This window comes from Bubalus bubalis, chromosome 2 (genome assembly GCF_019923935.1).
Source record: "Bubalus bubalis isolate 160015118507 breed Murrah chromosome 2, NDDB_SH_1, whole genome shotgun sequence".
NCBI lineage: Eukaryota > Metazoa > Chordata > Mammalia > Artiodactyla > Bovidae > Bubalus > Bubalus bubalis.
The window spans coordinates 24,147,400-24,165,234 of NC_059158.1; the positions used below are offsets into that span (position 1 = coordinate 24,147,400).

Below are 17,835 nucleotides of genomic sequence, written 5' to 3' on the forward strand. Positions count from 1 at the left end.
CAAGCGTACAGGTGAGAGCCGTACTCTTAGGCCGCTAATTTACTGCGCAAGCGCCCTGAGGCTGCCTCCGATTCGGCGAGCGCAGGCGCACTTTCGTAGACCTAGCGCCTCACCGCCTCCCTGGAACCCGCCGCAGTGCGCAAGCGCGCAACATCTCCGTTTCCCTCCCCTCAGCCCCTCACCCCCCCCCCTCCTTTCCCCTTCAAGAAGCCGGCTCCGGGGCGCGCTCACCCCTGTGAGGAGGCCGGAGGCCGGACACAGGAGGCGCTCTCCATTCCCGGAAGATCATGTACCAGCCCAGCCGGGGGGCGGCCCGGCGCCTCGGCCCCTGCCTTCGCGCCTATCAGGCTCGTCCCCAGGTGAGAGCCGAGAGGAAGCGGGAGGGGAGAGGAGGGGGCGGGGAGAGACCCTCCTCAGCCGGCGCGTGGGGCGGAGCGCGCGTCCCGTTTCGCGCAGGCGTACTGACGTCCCACCGCTCCTTCCCACCTGTGCGGAGCGGCGCGTGGAGGGGCGAGGGGTCTCAGGGACCGGAGGGCGGCGCTGCCAGCCCTGTCGCGCACGGGACGTCTGTCTCCTGGATCTTGCGGGGCAGGCGGGGTTGAGGCTGGCGCGGTGGGGCGCGGCCGCATTTCTCCCGCGTCTTCGCGGTTACCTGTGTCTGGAGGTGATTTGAAGGACAGAGGGCGGAGAGGTTCGCGGCGCCTCCAGGGAGCCGACCAGACGGACCTGCGGGCCGCGCTCTGCAGCCCACGCATCTTGCACCGGGATAGCGGTCCCGGCGGGAAGGCCGGCCCGAGTGGACCCGGTTCGGGCCCTTGTGCCCGGGCGGGCAAGATGGCCACGCCCCCGGCGGAGACGGCGCCTCCGGGACACCGTCGGGGACAGAGGTACCCGCGCGGCCTGCCCGCCTTCCCCGATAATAAGACCCCTCGGGGGCTCCTTGAAAACGCAGGAGCTCGAGTCAGGCCTGACTTTGAGTGACCTCTGCCTCATCGCAGTTTCAACATCAGTAAATCAGGGGCATCATGAGGTCCATCCAGCCTTTAACAGTCTCCTGGGCTTTTTCGTGTCATTAGAGGAGCCCAAGTGATGAGCTTGCATTTATATACTGCTTTACAGGTCGCAAGGTTTTATTAACATTTATTATCTCTTAAAGTCCTCATTGTGACTCAGTGTGGCTTCATCGTCCTTATTTATAGGACATTTATGGAAAACTCAGGCTGAGGGAATTAGAGTGCCTAACGTTACATTATAGAATTGGAACTCCAAAGTCTCCTAGTTCCAGTTGGATGTTCTTTTCTCTGCAACAGCCGCCTCACATACTCCTGGAGTTGTGTTAGAGGCCGCATCATTTCATCCACAATATCGAGACCTGTCTGGTGTTCGTTCATTTGTTCATTCTTAAGTATGCACTCTTGTGATTCTTGCTGTAAGAGACAGACCTGCCCCCAAACAGGTTTGGAATCTTAAATCTAAACGTATTTGCTATTTTGGCTAGGTATTTGTACTTAAGTCACAAGAAAGTATATCCTCCTGTTTTAAGCAGAGATGGAGATGAATTTTTCCTCTAGTAATTTGATCTTTCCTGTCAGAAGGAGCAGGTGGATTGGAAGCGTGTTAATAGGCAGAGTTTGGATGGAGGGGCATTAGGCAGCTGGATTCTTACCTTTTTTCTCTTTTGTTCTTCCTCCTTAGGACCAGTCTTCTCCATGGGCTCTACCATTCCCACCCCTTTGGCCTCACTCCACAACAACCACTTCTCCATCTTTGCCTCTTTTCTGGTCTCCCCCACCCCCAAGTCCTCCCACCCGACTGCTTCCCCCAGCTCCCCCACTGCCTCTCCCTCAGGTCCAAGCCCTCACCTCACCATGGGTGGTTCTCCCCCCAGGAAAGGGGGAGGAGGGGCCAGGACCCGAGTTACATAGCGGCTGCCTGGATGGGCTCAGGAGCCTGTTTGAGGGGCCTCCTTGCCCCTATCCTGGAGCTCTGATACCTTTCCAAGCCCCTGGAACCGCCCACCCTTCCCCTGCCACTCCATCAGGAGATCCGAGTATGGAGGAGCACCTGGCTGTCATGTATGAGAGACTGAGACAAGAGGTAAGTCCATTCAAAAGTGGCCTTTGTCCAAAATAGGGAGAGATGTAGGTAATTCTTAAAAATAGGAAGTTAGTCAACTGAATTCTTTCTTGGAACCATGAGACAGGCATCGAAATATGTTGCAAACATTTCCCAAGGAAAAGATACTCCTTGGTTTGAATTAGGGATGAGATAACCTTTCACTCAGGAATAAGGAGACACTCAATATAGAAAATTGAGGAGTAGGATCATCTTTTCTTTCCTCCTGGTTTCATGCCTTCTTCTTCCACCTAGCTTCCCAATCTCTTCCTTCACTCCCACGACTACACTCTCTACTCATCGGATGTGGAATTCATCAATGAGATCCTCAACATGCGTACCAAGTGAGAATCCATTGAACGGGTAGGGCCTTGGGCAGGAAAAGGACCCAGTGCTATTTTCACTTATTAGAGAAGGTCCTAAGTTGCTTCTCACCACCGTCCCCAATTCCTCTGTCAGAGAACAGTTTGGTTTTCTGATTGTGTCGTCATGAGATTTCTTCCCCATCTCTTCCTGTCAGAGGCCGGACATGGTACATTCTGTCACTGACTCTCTGCCGCTTCCTGGCCTGGAACTATTTTGCACAGCTTCGGCTGGAAATTCTGCAGCTGACACGCCACCCTGAGAATTGGACCCTGCAAGCCCGCTGGCGGCTTGTGGGACTGCCCATCCACCTCCTCTTTCTTCGTTTTTATAAGCGTGACAAGGAGGAGCTTTACCGGTAAGAGAAGTGAGAAAAGAAACACAACTTTCTAATCTTACCCTTTTGCGAGTCTGCAGGCTAGTCTCCTAGACAATCCTCCATCTACCCTGACTAGACTGCAGGCTCCTTGAAGGCAGGCTTTGTTTTAGTCTACTTTAATATAGAAAAAATAGGGACTTTGAGCATATAGGAAGCTTCTGAACTCAGTTTCTTCATGTACATTACCTGGCACATAGTAGGGACTCATATACTTAATCAACAGATGAAAATACCTGTCTCTTAAGTTTTGCTTCACAGCCTTGGGTAAACTACTTGGTAAATTTCTGGCACAGGGTAGCATCCCGAGAAATTCTTAGCCTAAGCCCACACCGGTAGTTTCTAAACTTTGCTGCACAATGGATTCTTGGATTTTTTTTTTTATCCAAGAATCTTTTTTAAAATACTGGTGCCAGACATTCTGATTTAATTGGGCCCAGGGTAGAACTCAGGATTTTTAAAAGATCCTCAGGTGATCTAACACATAGCAAAGGTTAAGAACTACTAGTTTAAACAAATGCTTGAATTAAAACTTTAGGATCAATAACCCTCTCTCTCAGTGAGCCTCTTTCTCCCTTCACCAGGACCTATGATGCCTATTCCACCTTCTACCTGAATTCCAATGGCCTCATTTGTCGCCATCGCCTAGACAAAGTGAGTGCTAGGGCTGTGGGGGGCGGGGGGTGGTGTGCGGGGTGACAAAGTAGAACATCACACCAGCTACATTAACCTTTCTCGCTTTAGCTGATGCCTTCACATTCACCCCCCGCACCTGTGAAGAAGCTGTTAGTGGGAGCCCTGGTGGCTCTGGGGCTGTCGGAACCAGAACCCAACTTACACCTGTGTTCGAAGGACTGATCAGGAATTGGGGCAGAGGCAGCACTGATGACTTTGCTACGCACAAAAAGAAGCGGTGGAGGCAGCTGAGAGCCTCAGAGCCAGTTACCTCCCCAATTCCCTCTCCTCCTCTACTTTCCATCTCATGCTATGTAAAGCTGCTGTGTAATTTAACTTGTAAATAATAAAATCTACATGAATATATGAGATCCAATTTCCATGTCACTTTTTTATGAATCTCAAAAGTTCCCCATGGAATTTCCCTGGTGGTCCAGGGGTTAGGACTCCACACTTTTCACTGCTGAGGGCAAGGATTCAATCCCTGGTCAGGGAACTAAGATCCCACAAACGGAGTGGCCAAAAAAAAAGTTCCCCATAGTTTTATTCTAAAAATATTTTTATTAATAGATATTAAATAAGGTACAGAAGGAAAAGGAGCTGGTGTTAGGTTCTGATTGTTCTGTTCCCTGCTCTTCACCCTAGCTCTTCCCGTGTCTTGCCTATTTTTTTGGGCATTTTCTTAGCATGGGGATCTTCTAGCTCCTTGGCCTTGTAATAGTGGGGCGCCACTTCGAGAAGCCAACTGCTCTCAATCTCCAATACCTGCAGGAGGAGAGAAAAAAAATCAGCAAGATTCTCTTTTGTCCAGCCTAGATTCTGAGATGTGTGTGATTTTTAAAAAGGTTCTCTTCTTTCCCCTTTGTCTGCAGGGCAAGAGAAATGGGTATCTGGCTCTAATACTCTATATCCCAACACTCTGTTATATGTTGTTCAAGAGCACAAGTAAGCTAACTCTAAACAAAAGCCTGAACCTAAAGACTAAAATACACTCAAGACAAAGGCCACACCTGCTTTGTTCACCATTATCACTGCAGCCCCTGAGGCACTGAGACAATGCATTCAGCACTTAGTGAAGGAACAGTTAGATCTTAGCGGATGGTGAGACAGCTTTAGAATGGATGCCTTTCTACCTTATCCTACCTTAAACCAAGTTGCTTTCCTCTTTCTCTGCCAGTCCCAGCAACCTGAACCTGGGTTTTTCGCATGCCAGAATACCATCTCCCACACAAGCCACCTGCCTGGGCAGGCCAAGGTGCCCTCACCTGTCTCATGAACTCTTTGGTGGTCAAGACAAGTTCATGGTAGAGCAGCCAGCGTGGCTGTTCCTCAAAGAGGGAAGAGTTGGGATGAATGAACACCGTCTGCTGCTGTTTGACTGTGCGGTAGCCGCTGCGAGTCAACCTTGCTGTGTGGTAGAAGTAGCCAGCGGTGATGGCCTGGAAGCAGGCGGGAAAGGAAGTCAATGGGAAAGGCTCGCATCCAGGGACCCTCAGCACTCGCTACCTTTTTAGTGCAGGCTTTCGCTTCACTTCACTTTGGGAGACCTAGGAAGGTAAGGACCTCCAGTGCCCCAGGAAGAAAGAACAAGGGGAACCCACCTTCCCCAGGGAAAGGGGCACATTCTCAGGTCGCTGGCCCCAGACAAGCTTGCTCCTCAGGAGATAATGGGTGGACGGCAGGAGACTAGACTAAGGAAATGCTGACCTTTCGAACACGGATGTAGTCCCCTTGGCAAGAACTGAGACCAACTTCCACACGTTCCAAGAGCCCCTCCAGCTGCTCCCGCACATCCCGGGCTCGGCGCATGGATCTGAACTGAACAAAGTTCTCATAGCACCACTGGGAAGAGTAACCACTCTCAGCCCACTGTGAAGAGAGGAGGGAAAAAGGGGATGTTAAGTTTATACAGCAGGACCAGAGTCCCCTGTGCCCTCCTCATTCCCATTCACCCAAGCCCAGGGACCTGTGTATAAACATTCAGCAGAACCAGGTGGTCCCCACCAGGGAGGAAGAAGTTGACCCGAGCATTGTCAGCATGGACGACCTTGTCCTTGGGTCGGTAGAAGATGGAGTTATTGACAGAGAGCATGGCAGCCACTGTCAGGATCTCCTCTGAACAGCTGTACCTGGGGCAGGAAGGGAGAAATATGAGAGCTCAAAGCAAGACACAGAGGAACAGACCCAGTGAAGACAAAAGGGACTGCGGTGTGACGGATGTCCTCATGCAGGGGCTGCAGGATGGGCTGACGGCTACAAATCAGAGAGCAGACTGCTTTTGGTAGCAGGGGCAGCAGGATGGGGGTCCAGGAGGTGAGGTCAGGCTGTAGATAAAACAGTAACAGGAGAGACGTGCAGGGAGGCAGGGGCAGGAAAATGTTGTGAGGGTTCTGCAGTAAGAAGGTGTGCATTACAGCAATTCCTTTAAGTTCATGTAATGACCTTTAACTTTAACCACAGCCAAGGGATGGCATTAAAAAGAGGTCCCCCCACAGCTGCACCTAAATGCTCTAGTCGGAAACCGGAGGAGAGACTAAGTCTCCAAGCCAGCCCTCCCTCAGCACTCCTCACAGATAAAAAGTCTTCCACTTTTGTTCATGCCCCCAAATTTTCTACATTCTTGGCTATCTCACCCCATTTGATATCATAACCAAAGACCTGACGGTGTCTGACTGACCCTTGTGGACCTCAAAAGGGCAATAAGAGTTATCCAACAACTTAAAGAATAATGTGGTGGAGAGGAAAAGAAAGCGCACAAAGATGGCCCCAGAGACAGAAGCAGCCATGGCCAGTGTGTGTGCCAGGGGCCCGGCTGAGTCAAGGGCTTACTTCTCAGAGGCCAGGATCATTTTAGACAGCATGGGGTCCACAGGCAGCTCTGCCATCTTTCGACCAGACTAAGGAGAGGAAAGAGAGAGTTGAGGCCACTCCTTCTCCAGGTGTCCCCCCGCCCCTCAAGGGGTCACCCCAGCCTTCCTCCCACCCCAGCCCACTGCCCTCCCACCTCACCGTGGTGAGCTCCCCAAGGTGGTTGAGGGCTCCTAGCGCATAGAGCTGCTCCAGAGCCAGCAGCAGGGTCTCGTATGGCGGGGGGTCCAGGAAATCAAAGTGCATTAGGTCATGGATCCCTGGAGAAGGATGGGCGGGGTTAGGACAGAGTCCTTCGCATGACCAGTGATGGCAGCCCCACCCTACCCTCTCAGAGGACTGGGGAGCCCAGTCACCTAAGCTCTTAAGCAGCAACACAACGTTGCCCAGGCTGGTCCTCTGAATCTCGGGCACCGTGGTTTCCTCCAGCTCATGCTGGTAAGCCCAGGCGGTATACAGGCGGAAGCACTTCCCCGCAGCCACCCGACCTGCCCGGCCAGCTCGCTGATTGGCGGAGGCCTGGAAAGAAAGGACCGTTTGTCAGGCCCATTGACACTCTGGTGATGGAAAAGAGACAGGGTGGTATTTCTGCAAGAAATCTGGGGGGTGTGGGTGCAGACCGCTAACCCCCCTGCTCTGAGCTATCCCCACTGCTTCTGAGTTGGCCTGTTGTCCCCCTCGCCCCATGGGGACCCCACTCCAGTCCAGGCCCACCTTGCTGCAGGGTGTGACAGTGAGTGATTCCATGCCTGTGCGGGGGTTGTAGCTCTTCTGCTTACAGAACCCTGGATCCAGCACATAAATGATGCCCTCAATGGTGAGCGAGGTCTCAGCAATATTGGTTGCCACAACCACCTGAATGAGAGGATGTGGGGTCACCCGGAAACTCCACCCACCTAGTTACCCAGAAGTCATTCTGGAAGATAAGGAGTGGACAAACAGGGGCAAAGGAGCAGGAGCTGAAGCGATCTGTGGCCAGGGTCAGGAGAGGGGAACAGACCAGCAGAGAGGAGAGAGAGACGTGGGGGTAAGCAGAGCATAACAAGGAAAGGAAAGGAAAGGAAAAGGGTTCAGCAGTTTTTTTCAGAGATGGGAGCTGAGGGAGTTAGGCTCCTGCCCCATCTCTCCCACTGTTGCTTTCATAATCACCTTCATATGTTAGTTCCTAAAATAAACCCCCTGATGAGTCTTGCTGCTCTACTCCTGCCCCTGGTTACACAGCATCCAGAATGATCCTTTTAAAATGTGAGCCTCTTACATCACTCCCTATATCCTTCAGTGGTTCCCATCCTACCTGACAATCACAGCCAAGATTTTTTAGGCCCCAAGTTCTCCAGCCCCTGGCTACCCTTCCCATCTCATCTCTGAGCATCAGGGCTCCTCGCCCCACCCCTGCCCTCACACCCATCCTCCGCGTGCGCTATTCCCTCCACTTGGCGCATCTTCCGGATCAGATGTCAGCCTGGCACCCTCCCTTGCCTGGCTGAGGCTCCAGCTTCACTCTCACCTCATCAGACAGGGGGTGTTCCTACACCCTAAGGAAAATACCTTCCTGCCATTCATTCCCCCCCACCGCGACTCCCCTGGGTGTGCACTGTACTTCTTCAGAGCCTTTGTCACGAATTGACATTATATATTTATGTGTTATTTCCTAACCTCTGTTAGTCTAAACTCCCTGAGGCTAGAGACTTTGTTTAGTCCATCACTGTATCCTCATCCCTTAGAATAGTTCCTGGAAAGTGGGAGGAGCCCTGTAAATATTTGTGGAAAGTTACATCTTTGCTCACAGTCCTTTGATGACCACTCACTGGTCTGAAGTCCACACTCTTCCTCCTGCCATCAAAGGCTCTCTCTAACCGCCATCCCAAGTTGTTTTCAGCTGGTTTCCCCTTACTTTGCCATGTGACTCTTCCACTAAGCCTGCTAGATTACTCTGACCTCAAACACCCCTTAGGCCTTCCTCTGATACTCCCCCAGCATCTTCCTTAAAGGTCCAGTTCAAATCCTACCTCCTGGCAAACCCAGACCCTCCCTTCTCATTGCATCTCTGCCACACTCACTTTCTGGACCGTGCATTTGACTATCTCTCTGTCCCTGCCGTTGTCACCCTCTCCAGCTCCAGCAGTGAGGGGCTGGCTGACTGCCACCCAGCCTCGCAGCTGTGCCAGGACACACGTTGCACAGGGCATGCGCATTCCTTCCTTTTCACTACTAACTGCATGAACCATCGGGGATGATGAATGTGGGCTTCTCCAACTGACCTTCCGTGCCCCCGGGGGCGTGGGCTGGAAGATCCGCGCCTGCATGTCGGAAGGCAGGTTGGCATAAATGGGCAGCACCAGGAGCTCCCGGATTTTGGAGCCCAGGCGGCGACAGCGATCCTGGAGCATCTCGCAGGCAGCCTCGATCTCCTCCTGGATTTGGGTTGGGGAGAGCAGCACGGGACCCAGAGTCACGCAGGGCTGACCCACCAGCCCAGTCTTCCCCAGGATACATACACCAGCCCTGCCCCACATCGCACCTGTCCTGTCAGGAACACCAGGATGTCCCCGGGGGGCTGAGTCACGTGGATCTGCAGCACGGACACCACACAGGCCTCCAGGTAGTCCGCCTCTGGAGCCTGGGCAGGAGGACGCGGGGTCACGGGAGGGCCACCTGCTCCAGCAAACCCCTTCCTCTCCTCCCACCTCGACATACACTTCATCCCGGTTCCCCTCAGGACTCTCATCCCATCCTTCCCTCCAAGGCCAATCTCCTCCAAGGCTCTGCTGCCTTCACACTTAAGCCCACCCTCCCTGAGGGGGGCACCTTGGTGTAGAAGATGTCAACTGGAAATCTGCGTCCAGGGATTCGGAAGATGGGGGCGTCATCGAAGAAGGTGGAAAAGCGGGCCGTGTCCAGTGTGGCTGAAGCCACCAGGACCTTGAGCTCAGGTCGGAACCGCGCAACGTCCTTGATCAAGCCAAAGAGAATGTCTGTGTGCAGGGTCCGTTCGTGGGCCTCATCCACCATCACCACGCTGGGGAAGGAACAGGTGCAGCAGTGAGCTGGGGGGGGCGGGACACTGGGACCTCCAGAGGAAAGAAACAGAAGAAAGCAAAGAGCCAAAGGGTGAATGTGGGAGGAAGGGGCTCCAAAGAGAGGCCAGTCATCCCAGTTAAGACAGACAACAGAAAGTCAGAGAAGGAGGGGGCTTGTGAGTCTACAGCATCTCCCAGCCTGGGCAGACAACAGCACCCATGATCTAACCCTAACTCTCTGGGCCCATCTCAGTTCTAGGACGGTTAAAACCATAAAGATTCACGAACCGGTGTATAAGTCAGAAAAGAAGACAAGGGCCAAACTGGCTGTTGGAAGTGAGAAAACAGGGTGGGAAGGAAGGAGAGAAAAGCCAGAGATGAAAAGATATGATAAAGGAAGTTGCTAAAAGTCAGGAGAGCAGCAGACGGGAGGGAGACGAGGGTGGGTGGCTCCCCTTCCCATGGGAGCTGGGGGAGCTGTGCGGACCTGTAACTTGCAAGGTCAGGCTCAGAGAGGAACTCCCGGAGAAGCATCCCATCCGTCATGTAGCGCAGGACGGTTCGCTCTGACGTGCAGTCCTCAAAGCGGATGCTGTAGCCAACCTGTTGAGGGGTCCGGGAGTGATGAACAGTTGGGCTGGTGCTCCCAGGAGGGAGGGCGAGGGGACAAGGGTGAGCACCTGGACCGGCGGGGGGCAGGGGGAGCCTGTGGGCGGCTGGGGCTGAATCCCAGACCCGAGGGGCTCCCCACAACCCTCAGTCCCCACAGGTCTCACCTCATTGCCAAGCTTCACACCCATCTCCCGGGCCACTCGGGCAGCCACACTCATGGCCGCCACTCTCCGGGGCTGGGTACAGGCAATCTTCATACCCTTCTTTGTGTAACCCTGCATGACAAGAATAAAGAGGAGGCTTTCCCTTTGCTAAATATGCAATTCAGAGAAGCTGGAAATGCAGGCCAGGGCAGCAGGAACAGAGGAACAGACAGAAGCCGAAAACCAGACAAGATCTTTGGCAGACGTGGAGCTCCCAAAGGGTCCTCACCCAGTCCTGGCAGTCCCAGCCCGCTGGGTCGTCAGGTTCAGGGCTCTACGAGATGTGAGCTGGAAAAGGACTGACTGGCTGGGTAGACCCCAAAGTAAGGGGAACAAAGGAAAGCACAAAAGCAGGCGAGGTCTTTTCAGTCCTCATTCTCTGGCCCTGCAGAGGCCAGGCTGGTGGAGCGGAGTCCGCGTTCACACCCACCTGCCATCTATCCATCTCCACCTCCTGCCGAGGCAAAGGCACAGCGTGCCTCCCAGGCATGGACCCCGTGGCAGGAAGTGAGAAGGGAAACGGGAAAAGGGTGTGGTCCTTCCTTTGAAGACCCTCACTACCGAGCAGAAAAGGCTAAAGGAGTGAGATGAAAAGGGAGAGCAATGACATAAAACCCCGTGAAAAGGAGCTGCCAGCACAGCGCTGGTCAGTGGCTGTCGTACCTCCTCAAAGAGGTACTGAGGGATCTGGGTGGTCTTGCCCGAGCCTGTCTCGCCTTCGATGATGAGGACCTGATGATTAGCAATAGCGGCCAGGAGCTCCTCGCGGAACGGGAACACAGGAAGGCTGCGGCGCACAGCCTGGATGGACTCCTTCTGCTGAGCCTGAGTCGGGGTGGGCGGGGCCGACGGCTCCTAAGGACGGGGAAGAGGGCTGTGAGCATCAGGGCCGGCGCCAGGCTCCTCAGGACGTCCCTGCGCCCCCCAACCTCACCTCATCGCCCTGGAGCTGAGTGGCCCGGACAAACTCGATGGTCTCCTCCTCCTCCAGCACCAGCTGATACTTGGGCTCCTGGGAGGCAGCATCTCGGGCCCCAAACTTCAGGGATGCTGCCCCGAGCCGGGCCTCCTCCCAGCGCCGCTGCTCCTCCCCAGGGGCGCCGGATTCCTCCTCCACTAGATCCACTGCGCGTGCCGGCTACGGAGACAGAGGGACATGGAGACAGAGCTGCGCTCTCTGCCCAGCGCCCCCTCCCCAGCTGCTACTGCCACAGAGAAAGGCAAGACAAGGGAGGGCCCGCCAAGCCGCCGCCTTAGTCCCCGAAGCCTTCCCTCCCCTCCGCTCGGGCACCTGGGCTGAAGTGGAGACCCCTCACCTCACCTGTCCTCGGGTCTCCTCGGGCATGTGGTAGCGATTGGTGGCCTCCAGTTTCTCCTGCTCCCCAGCCGCCCGGTACTCCCGGGCCAGATCCCGCACGCGCCGCTTGTACCTGAGCTCCCGGCGCTCATGTCGGCTCAGCTCCACGTCCCCGAAGAGGAACTCCTCGTCCGCCAGCTCAGCCTCCAGGTCTTCCAGCTTCTCTCGCTCCCGCTTGGCCAGGTACTCTCGGCGGGATTTCTTCCTCAGCTCAGGGACCTGGGTCAGGCCAGGGCAGTCAGAGCCTCCCCTCGCTAGAAGAGTGACCCCTTTCCCCTGTCCCTCTAAGAGGCACAACTTCCTGGGCAGGCCGGCCCGGGAACCTAAAGATGTGTCCTCCACCATCCTTCCCTTTTCACTGAACAGCCTAACGAGGAGCCCAACGTAGGGCCCACACGCTGCCTTCCAGCAGCTCCGACGGTCCTTCCAGGCAGCCTCACCATCTTTGCCAACATCGATTCACCAGGATGATTATGTGTGTATTTTCTATTCTACCCTTGCTATTTTGTTCGACTCAGTGTAAAGGGAAAACATGACGGCCGATGCCATGATGTGGAGCCAGAGGTCTCCAATTGAAAACAACTGAGACACTCAGAATCCACCAGGGGCCCTCACCTTGGGGGCAAGTGTATCTAGTTGATCAAAGAGTTCATTTGGGCTTTTCTGTAACATCTTATGAAAAAAACTTGAATGAACTTTTTGGCCAACTTGATACTTAATTGCTTGGTTTTTTTGTTCCAGGATACACTAAAATGAGTTTATGCTCATGAGCTGATCTGAGTAGCACACTCGAATTCTCCTTCGGCCTGACAGGCACACCGCTGGACAGTACCCGCCCCTCGCCCCACCATAGGATGTACACACCACCACCCAAGAGGCGCTGCTGCTACAGCTGTTTAATCTGAGTCTAAGCGAGCTGCAAGACCCAATTTCCACTTTAAAGTAAGCACTGGGACAGAACTTAACACCACAAGATACGGATCAGATAAATCCAGAATGTAGGACATGGTGTACAAGATGAGACAGAGAGAAGGGGAAAATGAAACAAACTGAAGAGACCTCACACTCAAATGCAACGCATGAAACGTGACTGGCTTCCAGTTTGGAAAAAGCAGTTATTAAAGACATTTTGGGATAACTGAGGAAATCTTATTGTGGGGAGATTCTTAGCTGATGCATAAGAATCATCTTCTTGGGTGTGTCAGTGGCGCTGTGTGAGAATGTCTGCAGACACCAGAGACATGCTGATGGCATAAAACGCCACGATGTCTAAAACTTTCGTACGGTTCAAAAAGGACCCAAAAAGCTGCCACGTACACAAACACTGAAAATGCTGCACATGGTATTAGCAATTTTTTAATCCAAACAGTCTGGATAGATGTTATGCTATTCTTTCAACTTTCCTATTTGTGTAAATTATGAAAATTTTCATAATTAAAAAAGGAAAGAAAAGTTCAAGAAAGTAAAAATACTACATCAGCACCAAGAGACAGCTCAGAAGTCTCTGGCTACAGTCACTTTCTGGGGTGTAACCTGAGATGAATACATCAAGGGAGACCCGATGGCCACTAAGGCATTGTTAAGACACCAAGAGTCTCAAAATTCTTTGGGGGAAATCTAAGTGTGACTTACATGGGAAGGCCAGGCCTTCAGAAAACTGCAACCGTATCGAGGCTTCCCTGTAACAAGTCTAGTGCATGAATCATAAGGGCTCAGTCCCTGTGCAGTGAGAAGACCAACTCTGAAAATCAGTGGGTGATCACAAGGCCCGGGGGAGTGGGAGGTGGGGTAGGGAAATGGAGGGATTAGACCGTAGGAAGGTATCTGGAGATGGTGTGCACAAGCTCAGGGGTCAGCACATCCCTGGGCAGTATGACCCTGCCCTGCCCCTGTCCTCCAGCCAGCCCCTTGACCTTCCAGCTGCCTTTTGAGTACACCTCTTTAAGTCCCAGGAACAGGGAAATACTTCCCTCACTAACATACAGTCTGATCTGATCCTAAGGAGTCAGAGGGTTTCTGGGCCACTTTCTTCCCACTACAGTTGAAGTCTATCCTTAGCTGGCCCCTCAACCAGAGACCCAACACCCCCCACCCCACTTCCTCTGCATCTTTCCTCCCTACCCCTAACCACTCCATCAGGAAGTCTTTCCCTTTGTCTTTCTGGGCACAGGGACCCACCATAGCTTTCCGGTCTTCCTCAGCCATCTTGAGGCGTTTCTGAGCCTCTTCGTAAGCCTAGGAGAAGAAGGCAAGACTGGTCAAAGTCCCCACGCCCACAGCCATTCCTGTCTAGAATCACAAGCATCACTCAGATGTTCCCTAGCACAAAGAAATGTCCCCCCTTCACTGAGGAATCTCTGTGGTTACAGGTTCAGCAGAGAGCCACCTTAGCCCAAAGACCCAAAGAGATAACCAGACTACTGGAGGCGGCCCCTTGTCTTCCCAGAGATCACTATCTGCGGTCACACGCAACCTCAGACCGGATCCAGGGGTGTGTGTGGGAACTGAGGGAACGTGCTGCTCCAACGCACCTTCTTGTCTGACCGCTCCAGGACGTTGCGAGTCCGATCCTTGTCCCGCTGCCGAACCCGCTCGGCAAACGCATCACGTTCCTCCAGGTCCTGAAGGCGCTCTCGCTCTGTCCGCTCCCACTCATCCTCAGACTCTGGCTTTTCCGTCTGCTCTTTCTTCTCCCTGCAGCCCAGCCCAGAGGATTAACTGAGGGCACTCAGAGGCTTCCTGTCCCATCAACCACCTGCCCCATTCTCTCGCCCCCTACTTCTGACTTACCCTGTCTTCCTCTTTCCTTTCTCAGAAACTTGTTCCTCCTCCTCGTCTTCCTCTTCCTCCTCACGTTTCTTCCTGAGATGTTTCCGTTTTTTCCGCTTCTTCTGGACACTGCTCCCGGCCCTGCCCACAGTCTCCTCGCTGCTGTCCTCACTGTCCTCCAACAACATATAAGAGCGGTTCTTTTCCAGCAGGGCTCGGGCTTCTCGCTCAGCTGCCCGAGCTGGCTTTTCCACCACTGCCTTCCGTGGGACCTGTCGGGAGAGAGAGGAGAAGTCAAGGGGATGTGAGCAACTCCTGATCTCTGCCCACCTACTCTGCCCGGTTCCTAATTTAAGGAGTAACTAATCTTAAGCCAGCTGTCATTCTCTCTTTTCCCCAAGGCTTCACACCACTTCCATCAGCCCGAATGGGGTCTCTTAGTTTCTAAGCCTATCCTGTGCACCCCCTGCTAGGTACTAGGGATATAGGGATAAAGAGACAAAACTTCCTGCCCTCACAGAGTTTACATTCTCACACCCAATTCTCGACTGCTCAGCCTCTGTTCTCCCCAATGACTAAGTCAGTCCTACCCAAGGACTGGACAAGGATTGTCCAGATTGTTTTGCAGAGCCCTGTCACAGGCCAGCACTGTACCAGCCTCCAGAGATACCCTGGTGAACAGATTAACACTGAGCTCCTACCCTCACATCAAGTACATTCTAACCTCATCTTTCACCAAGTGCATATGGGACAGCCACACCAGGTTATCTGCCATTCTCTGAACAAGTTTAACACTTTTAGTCTTACTGTATATTTCTGAGGTCTTGTTCTGCAGGGTACAATTAGATGGTATGAATACAAAGACGAAAAACACAGTCTTGTCTTGCAGGAGCTCACCATTACACCTTTACTCTTCCCCTTTCTCTACCCAACAAATTCCAGAGAATCTGTGGGCCTGCTTTTCGCCATCACCGCTACACCACTTCTACCCTCCCGCAACACTGCCCACACATTTCTTCTATAGCCTCACTCTTCGAAGGGTGGGTAAGTTTCCAGCATCACCCGGAAACTTGTAAGATTTGTTAGAAATGAAGAAAGGAAGAAACCATCCCAGACCTACCGAATCGGAATCCTCATTTTAACAAAAGCCGTGGATGAATCCTAAATCTGTTTGAGAAACACTGCTCTATAGACCCTTAAGCCCTCCTCAATCTTCTCCACGGAAGTGGTCGTCCAGCCCGAAAGTGGTAACTGCTTGCAAAGTGAAGTCGCTCAGTCGTGTCCGACTCCTTGCGACCCCATGAACTGTAGCCCACCAGGCTCCTCCGTCCATGGGATTCTCCAGGCAAGAATACTGGAGTGGTTTGCCATTTCCTTCTCCAGGGGATCTTCCCGACCCAGGGATCGAACCCAGGTTTCCCGCATTGCAGGCAGACACTTTAACCTCTGAGCCACCAGGGAAGCCCAAACTGAGCTTAATTCTCCGTTGGACAGTTTGCCCAAGTGAGCCCAAACTCCGTTGGACAAGTAACCTGGGGGCCCCTCCCCTGCTCCACCCACTCTCCCGCCGCTCCCACGCCCGGTCCCGCCTCTCCCAGCACCTTGTTCCAGAGTCTCAGGGCGAAGTCCCGGGCCGGCCCACTGAGGTCCAAGGTATCGGTGTCTCGCAAGCGCTGCACGAACTCCTCTGCCGAGGCACAGCGCTGCGCGGTACCGATCAGGAACTGGGCCACGTGCCGCTCGCTCAGCCCCAGCACCGAGTGCAGCTCGTCTTGCACCCAGCGCTCCAGCCCCGCCGGTGTCGCCATGGCGACACACGCTCCCTATTCCTAGCCCTGAAAGTGTCTCCAGCTGCCACGTCGGCGGCCGGGCGGGTCGGAGGCCTAGAGCTCCTGGATGGAGCCTCTGCTCCGGAATGGAGCTGCCTGAGAACCCAGGAGTTCGGTTTCCGATAGTCCAAAGCAATCTTCCTGGACCGCAGAGGCCGGAAGTGGCTGCTCTTTTTCGGCCTACGCACTACGGTGGCCGAGCGAGTTCAAATCTCGCGTGATTGTACGCGAAGCCCGGAATAAAACATGTTCATTTCTTCCCCTACTGAATTTCTGTCGCCCTCTGTTGGTCATTCGTGAATATTACACTCATTCATTTCATTCAACTATATTGAGAACCTTGGAGAAGGCAATGGCACCCCACTCCAGTACTCTTGCCTGGAAAATCCCATGGACGGAGGAGCCTGGTAGGCTGCAGACCATGGGGTCGCGAAGAGTCGGACACGACTGAGCGACTTCACTTTCACTTTTCCTTTTCATGCATTGGAGAAGGAAATGGCAACCCACTCCAGTGTTCTTGCCTGGAGAATCCCAGGGACGGGGGAGCCTGGTGGGCTGCCGTCTCTGGGGTCACACAGAGTCAGAGACGACTGAAGTGACTTAGCAGCATATTGAGAACCTAAAGTGCCTGGTGGCTCAGGTGGGTAATGGCACCCCACTCCAGTAGTCTTGCCTGGGAAATCCCATGGACGGAGGAGCCTGGTAGGCTACAGTCCATGGGCTCGCGAAGAGTTGGACACGACTGAGAGACTTCACTTTCACTTTTCACTTTCATGCATTGGAGAAGGAAATGGCAACCCACTCCAGTGTTCTTGCCTGGAGAATCCCAGGGACGGGGGAGCCTGGTGGGCTGCCGTCTCTGGGGTCGCACAGAGTCAGACATGACTAAAGCAACTTAGCAGCAGCAGCAAAGTGCCTGGTGGCTCAGGTGAGAAAGAATCTGCCTACAATGCAGGAGACCTAGGTTTGATCCCTGGGTGGGGAAGACCCCCTTGGAGGAGTAAATGGTAGCTCACTCCAGTATTCTTGCTTGAAGAATTCTATGGACAGAGGAACCTGACCTACTACAGTCCATGGGGTCACAAAGAGTCGGACATAACTGAGAGACCAACACTTTCAATGTGGGCCAGGCACAGTTTTAGTACCCAGGGATATAGCAAAGAACAAATCAGAAACAAATCCCTTACTGAATTTACAGTGGCAGAGGGTTGGGGGTGGGGACCAGCCTGACAGAGACAAGATACATAAAAATATAAAATACTAAGTTATATGGAGCCAAAAGTAATGCAAGGTGTGTGTGGGCGCTTGTGGGGTGGGGCGTTCAAATTAGAAGATCAGGTCCACGCTTGTTACAGATCAACTGATTAGGAGTGACCTTTGCTAGGACAGTTACCTTCTGCAAGAAGTGAATACAGGTTAGGCTTAATTGAGGACTCCAGGCAGATGAAAACTCAGGATGTGGAGAAAAAGCTAAGGTACCCTCTTTTCTTGGTGCTATCTCATGTTATTTTAAAAGATCTGCAAACTAAGAAATATGCAAATTGTATTCTGCTTTTTTTTTTTTTTTGCTAACAGCTTGAGAAAGTCACTGGTGGCTGCTTAATTTTAAATAAGCAGAACTTGTTGCTTGACTACTGTCTGGCCTCTG

The 17,835-nt window shown here is 53.2% G+C and overlaps 2 protein-coding genes and 1 non-coding gene across 4 annotated transcripts in view; 1 reads left to right on the forward strand and 2 right to left on the reverse strand.

Moving 5' to 3' along the window:
• The window catches only part of PPP1R10 (protein phosphatase 1 regulatory subunit 10), a 37,984-nt gene extending 37,169 nt beyond the window's left edge, over positions 1-815 (reverse strand). Inside the window, exon 1 of the mRNA XM_025296508.3 lies at positions 653-815. The gene's annotated coding sequence lies outside the window, so the exon portion shown is untranslated. The remainder of the gene's footprint in view (positions 1-652) is intronic.
• Positions 92-3,898, forward strand: C2H6orf136. The gene is made up of 6 exons (XR_003112539.3): positions 92-887; positions 1,696-2,097; positions 2,371-2,459; positions 2,636-2,836; positions 3,439-3,508; positions 3,599-3,898. It is a non-coding gene; the product is annotated as a chromosome 2 C6orf136 homolog (transcript).
• A 172-nt stretch (positions 3,899-4,070) lies between these two features.
• DHX16 (DEAH-box helicase 16) lies at positions 4,071-16,380 on the reverse strand. Of its 2 annotated transcripts, XM_006052330.4 has the most exons (20): positions 15,960-16,378; positions 14,380-14,630; positions 14,121-14,283; positions 13,768-13,824; positions 11,554-11,808; positions 11,167-11,370; positions 10,896-11,087; positions 10,194-10,304; positions 9,905-10,020; positions 9,206-9,416; positions 8,919-9,017; positions 8,659-8,811; positions 7,112-7,252; positions 6,754-6,916; positions 6,539-6,657; positions 6,359-6,426; positions 5,496-5,658; positions 5,237-5,398; positions 4,795-4,968; positions 4,071-4,294 (listed from the first exon to the last, which is right to left on the reverse strand). In XM_006052330.4, the coding sequence occupies exons 1-20, from the start codon at positions 16,164-16,166 to the stop codon at positions 4,166-4,168; spliced, it is 3,138 nt and encodes a 1,045-aa protein (XP_006052392.3). In that variant the 5' UTR covers positions 16,167-16,378; the 3' UTR covers positions 4,071-4,165. The 2 variants fall into 2 exon arrangements, with proteins under 2 accessions (XP_006052392.3, XP_044794256.2); XM_044938321.2 differs by lacking the exon at positions 7,112-7,252 and having other exon boundaries at positions 15,960-16,380.
• Positions 16,381-17,835: the final 1,455 nt, after the last annotated feature.

Excerpts from the sequence above, each read along its gene's own strand:
- DHX16 (XM_006052330.4), bottom strand. The coding sequence starts at position 16,166 with ATGGCGACACCGGCGGGGCTGGAGCGCTGGGTGCAAGACGAGCTGCAC. Across the intron at positions 9,417-9,904 it reads CCTGACCTTGCAAGTTACAG|CGTGGTGATGGTGGATGAGG; the intron begins GTCCGCACAGCT and ends TTCCTTCCCCAG. Across the intron at positions 7,253-8,658 it reads CGCCCCCGGGGGCACGGAAG|GTGGTTGTGGCAACCAATAT; the intron begins GTCAGTTGGAGA and ends CCTCTCATTCAG.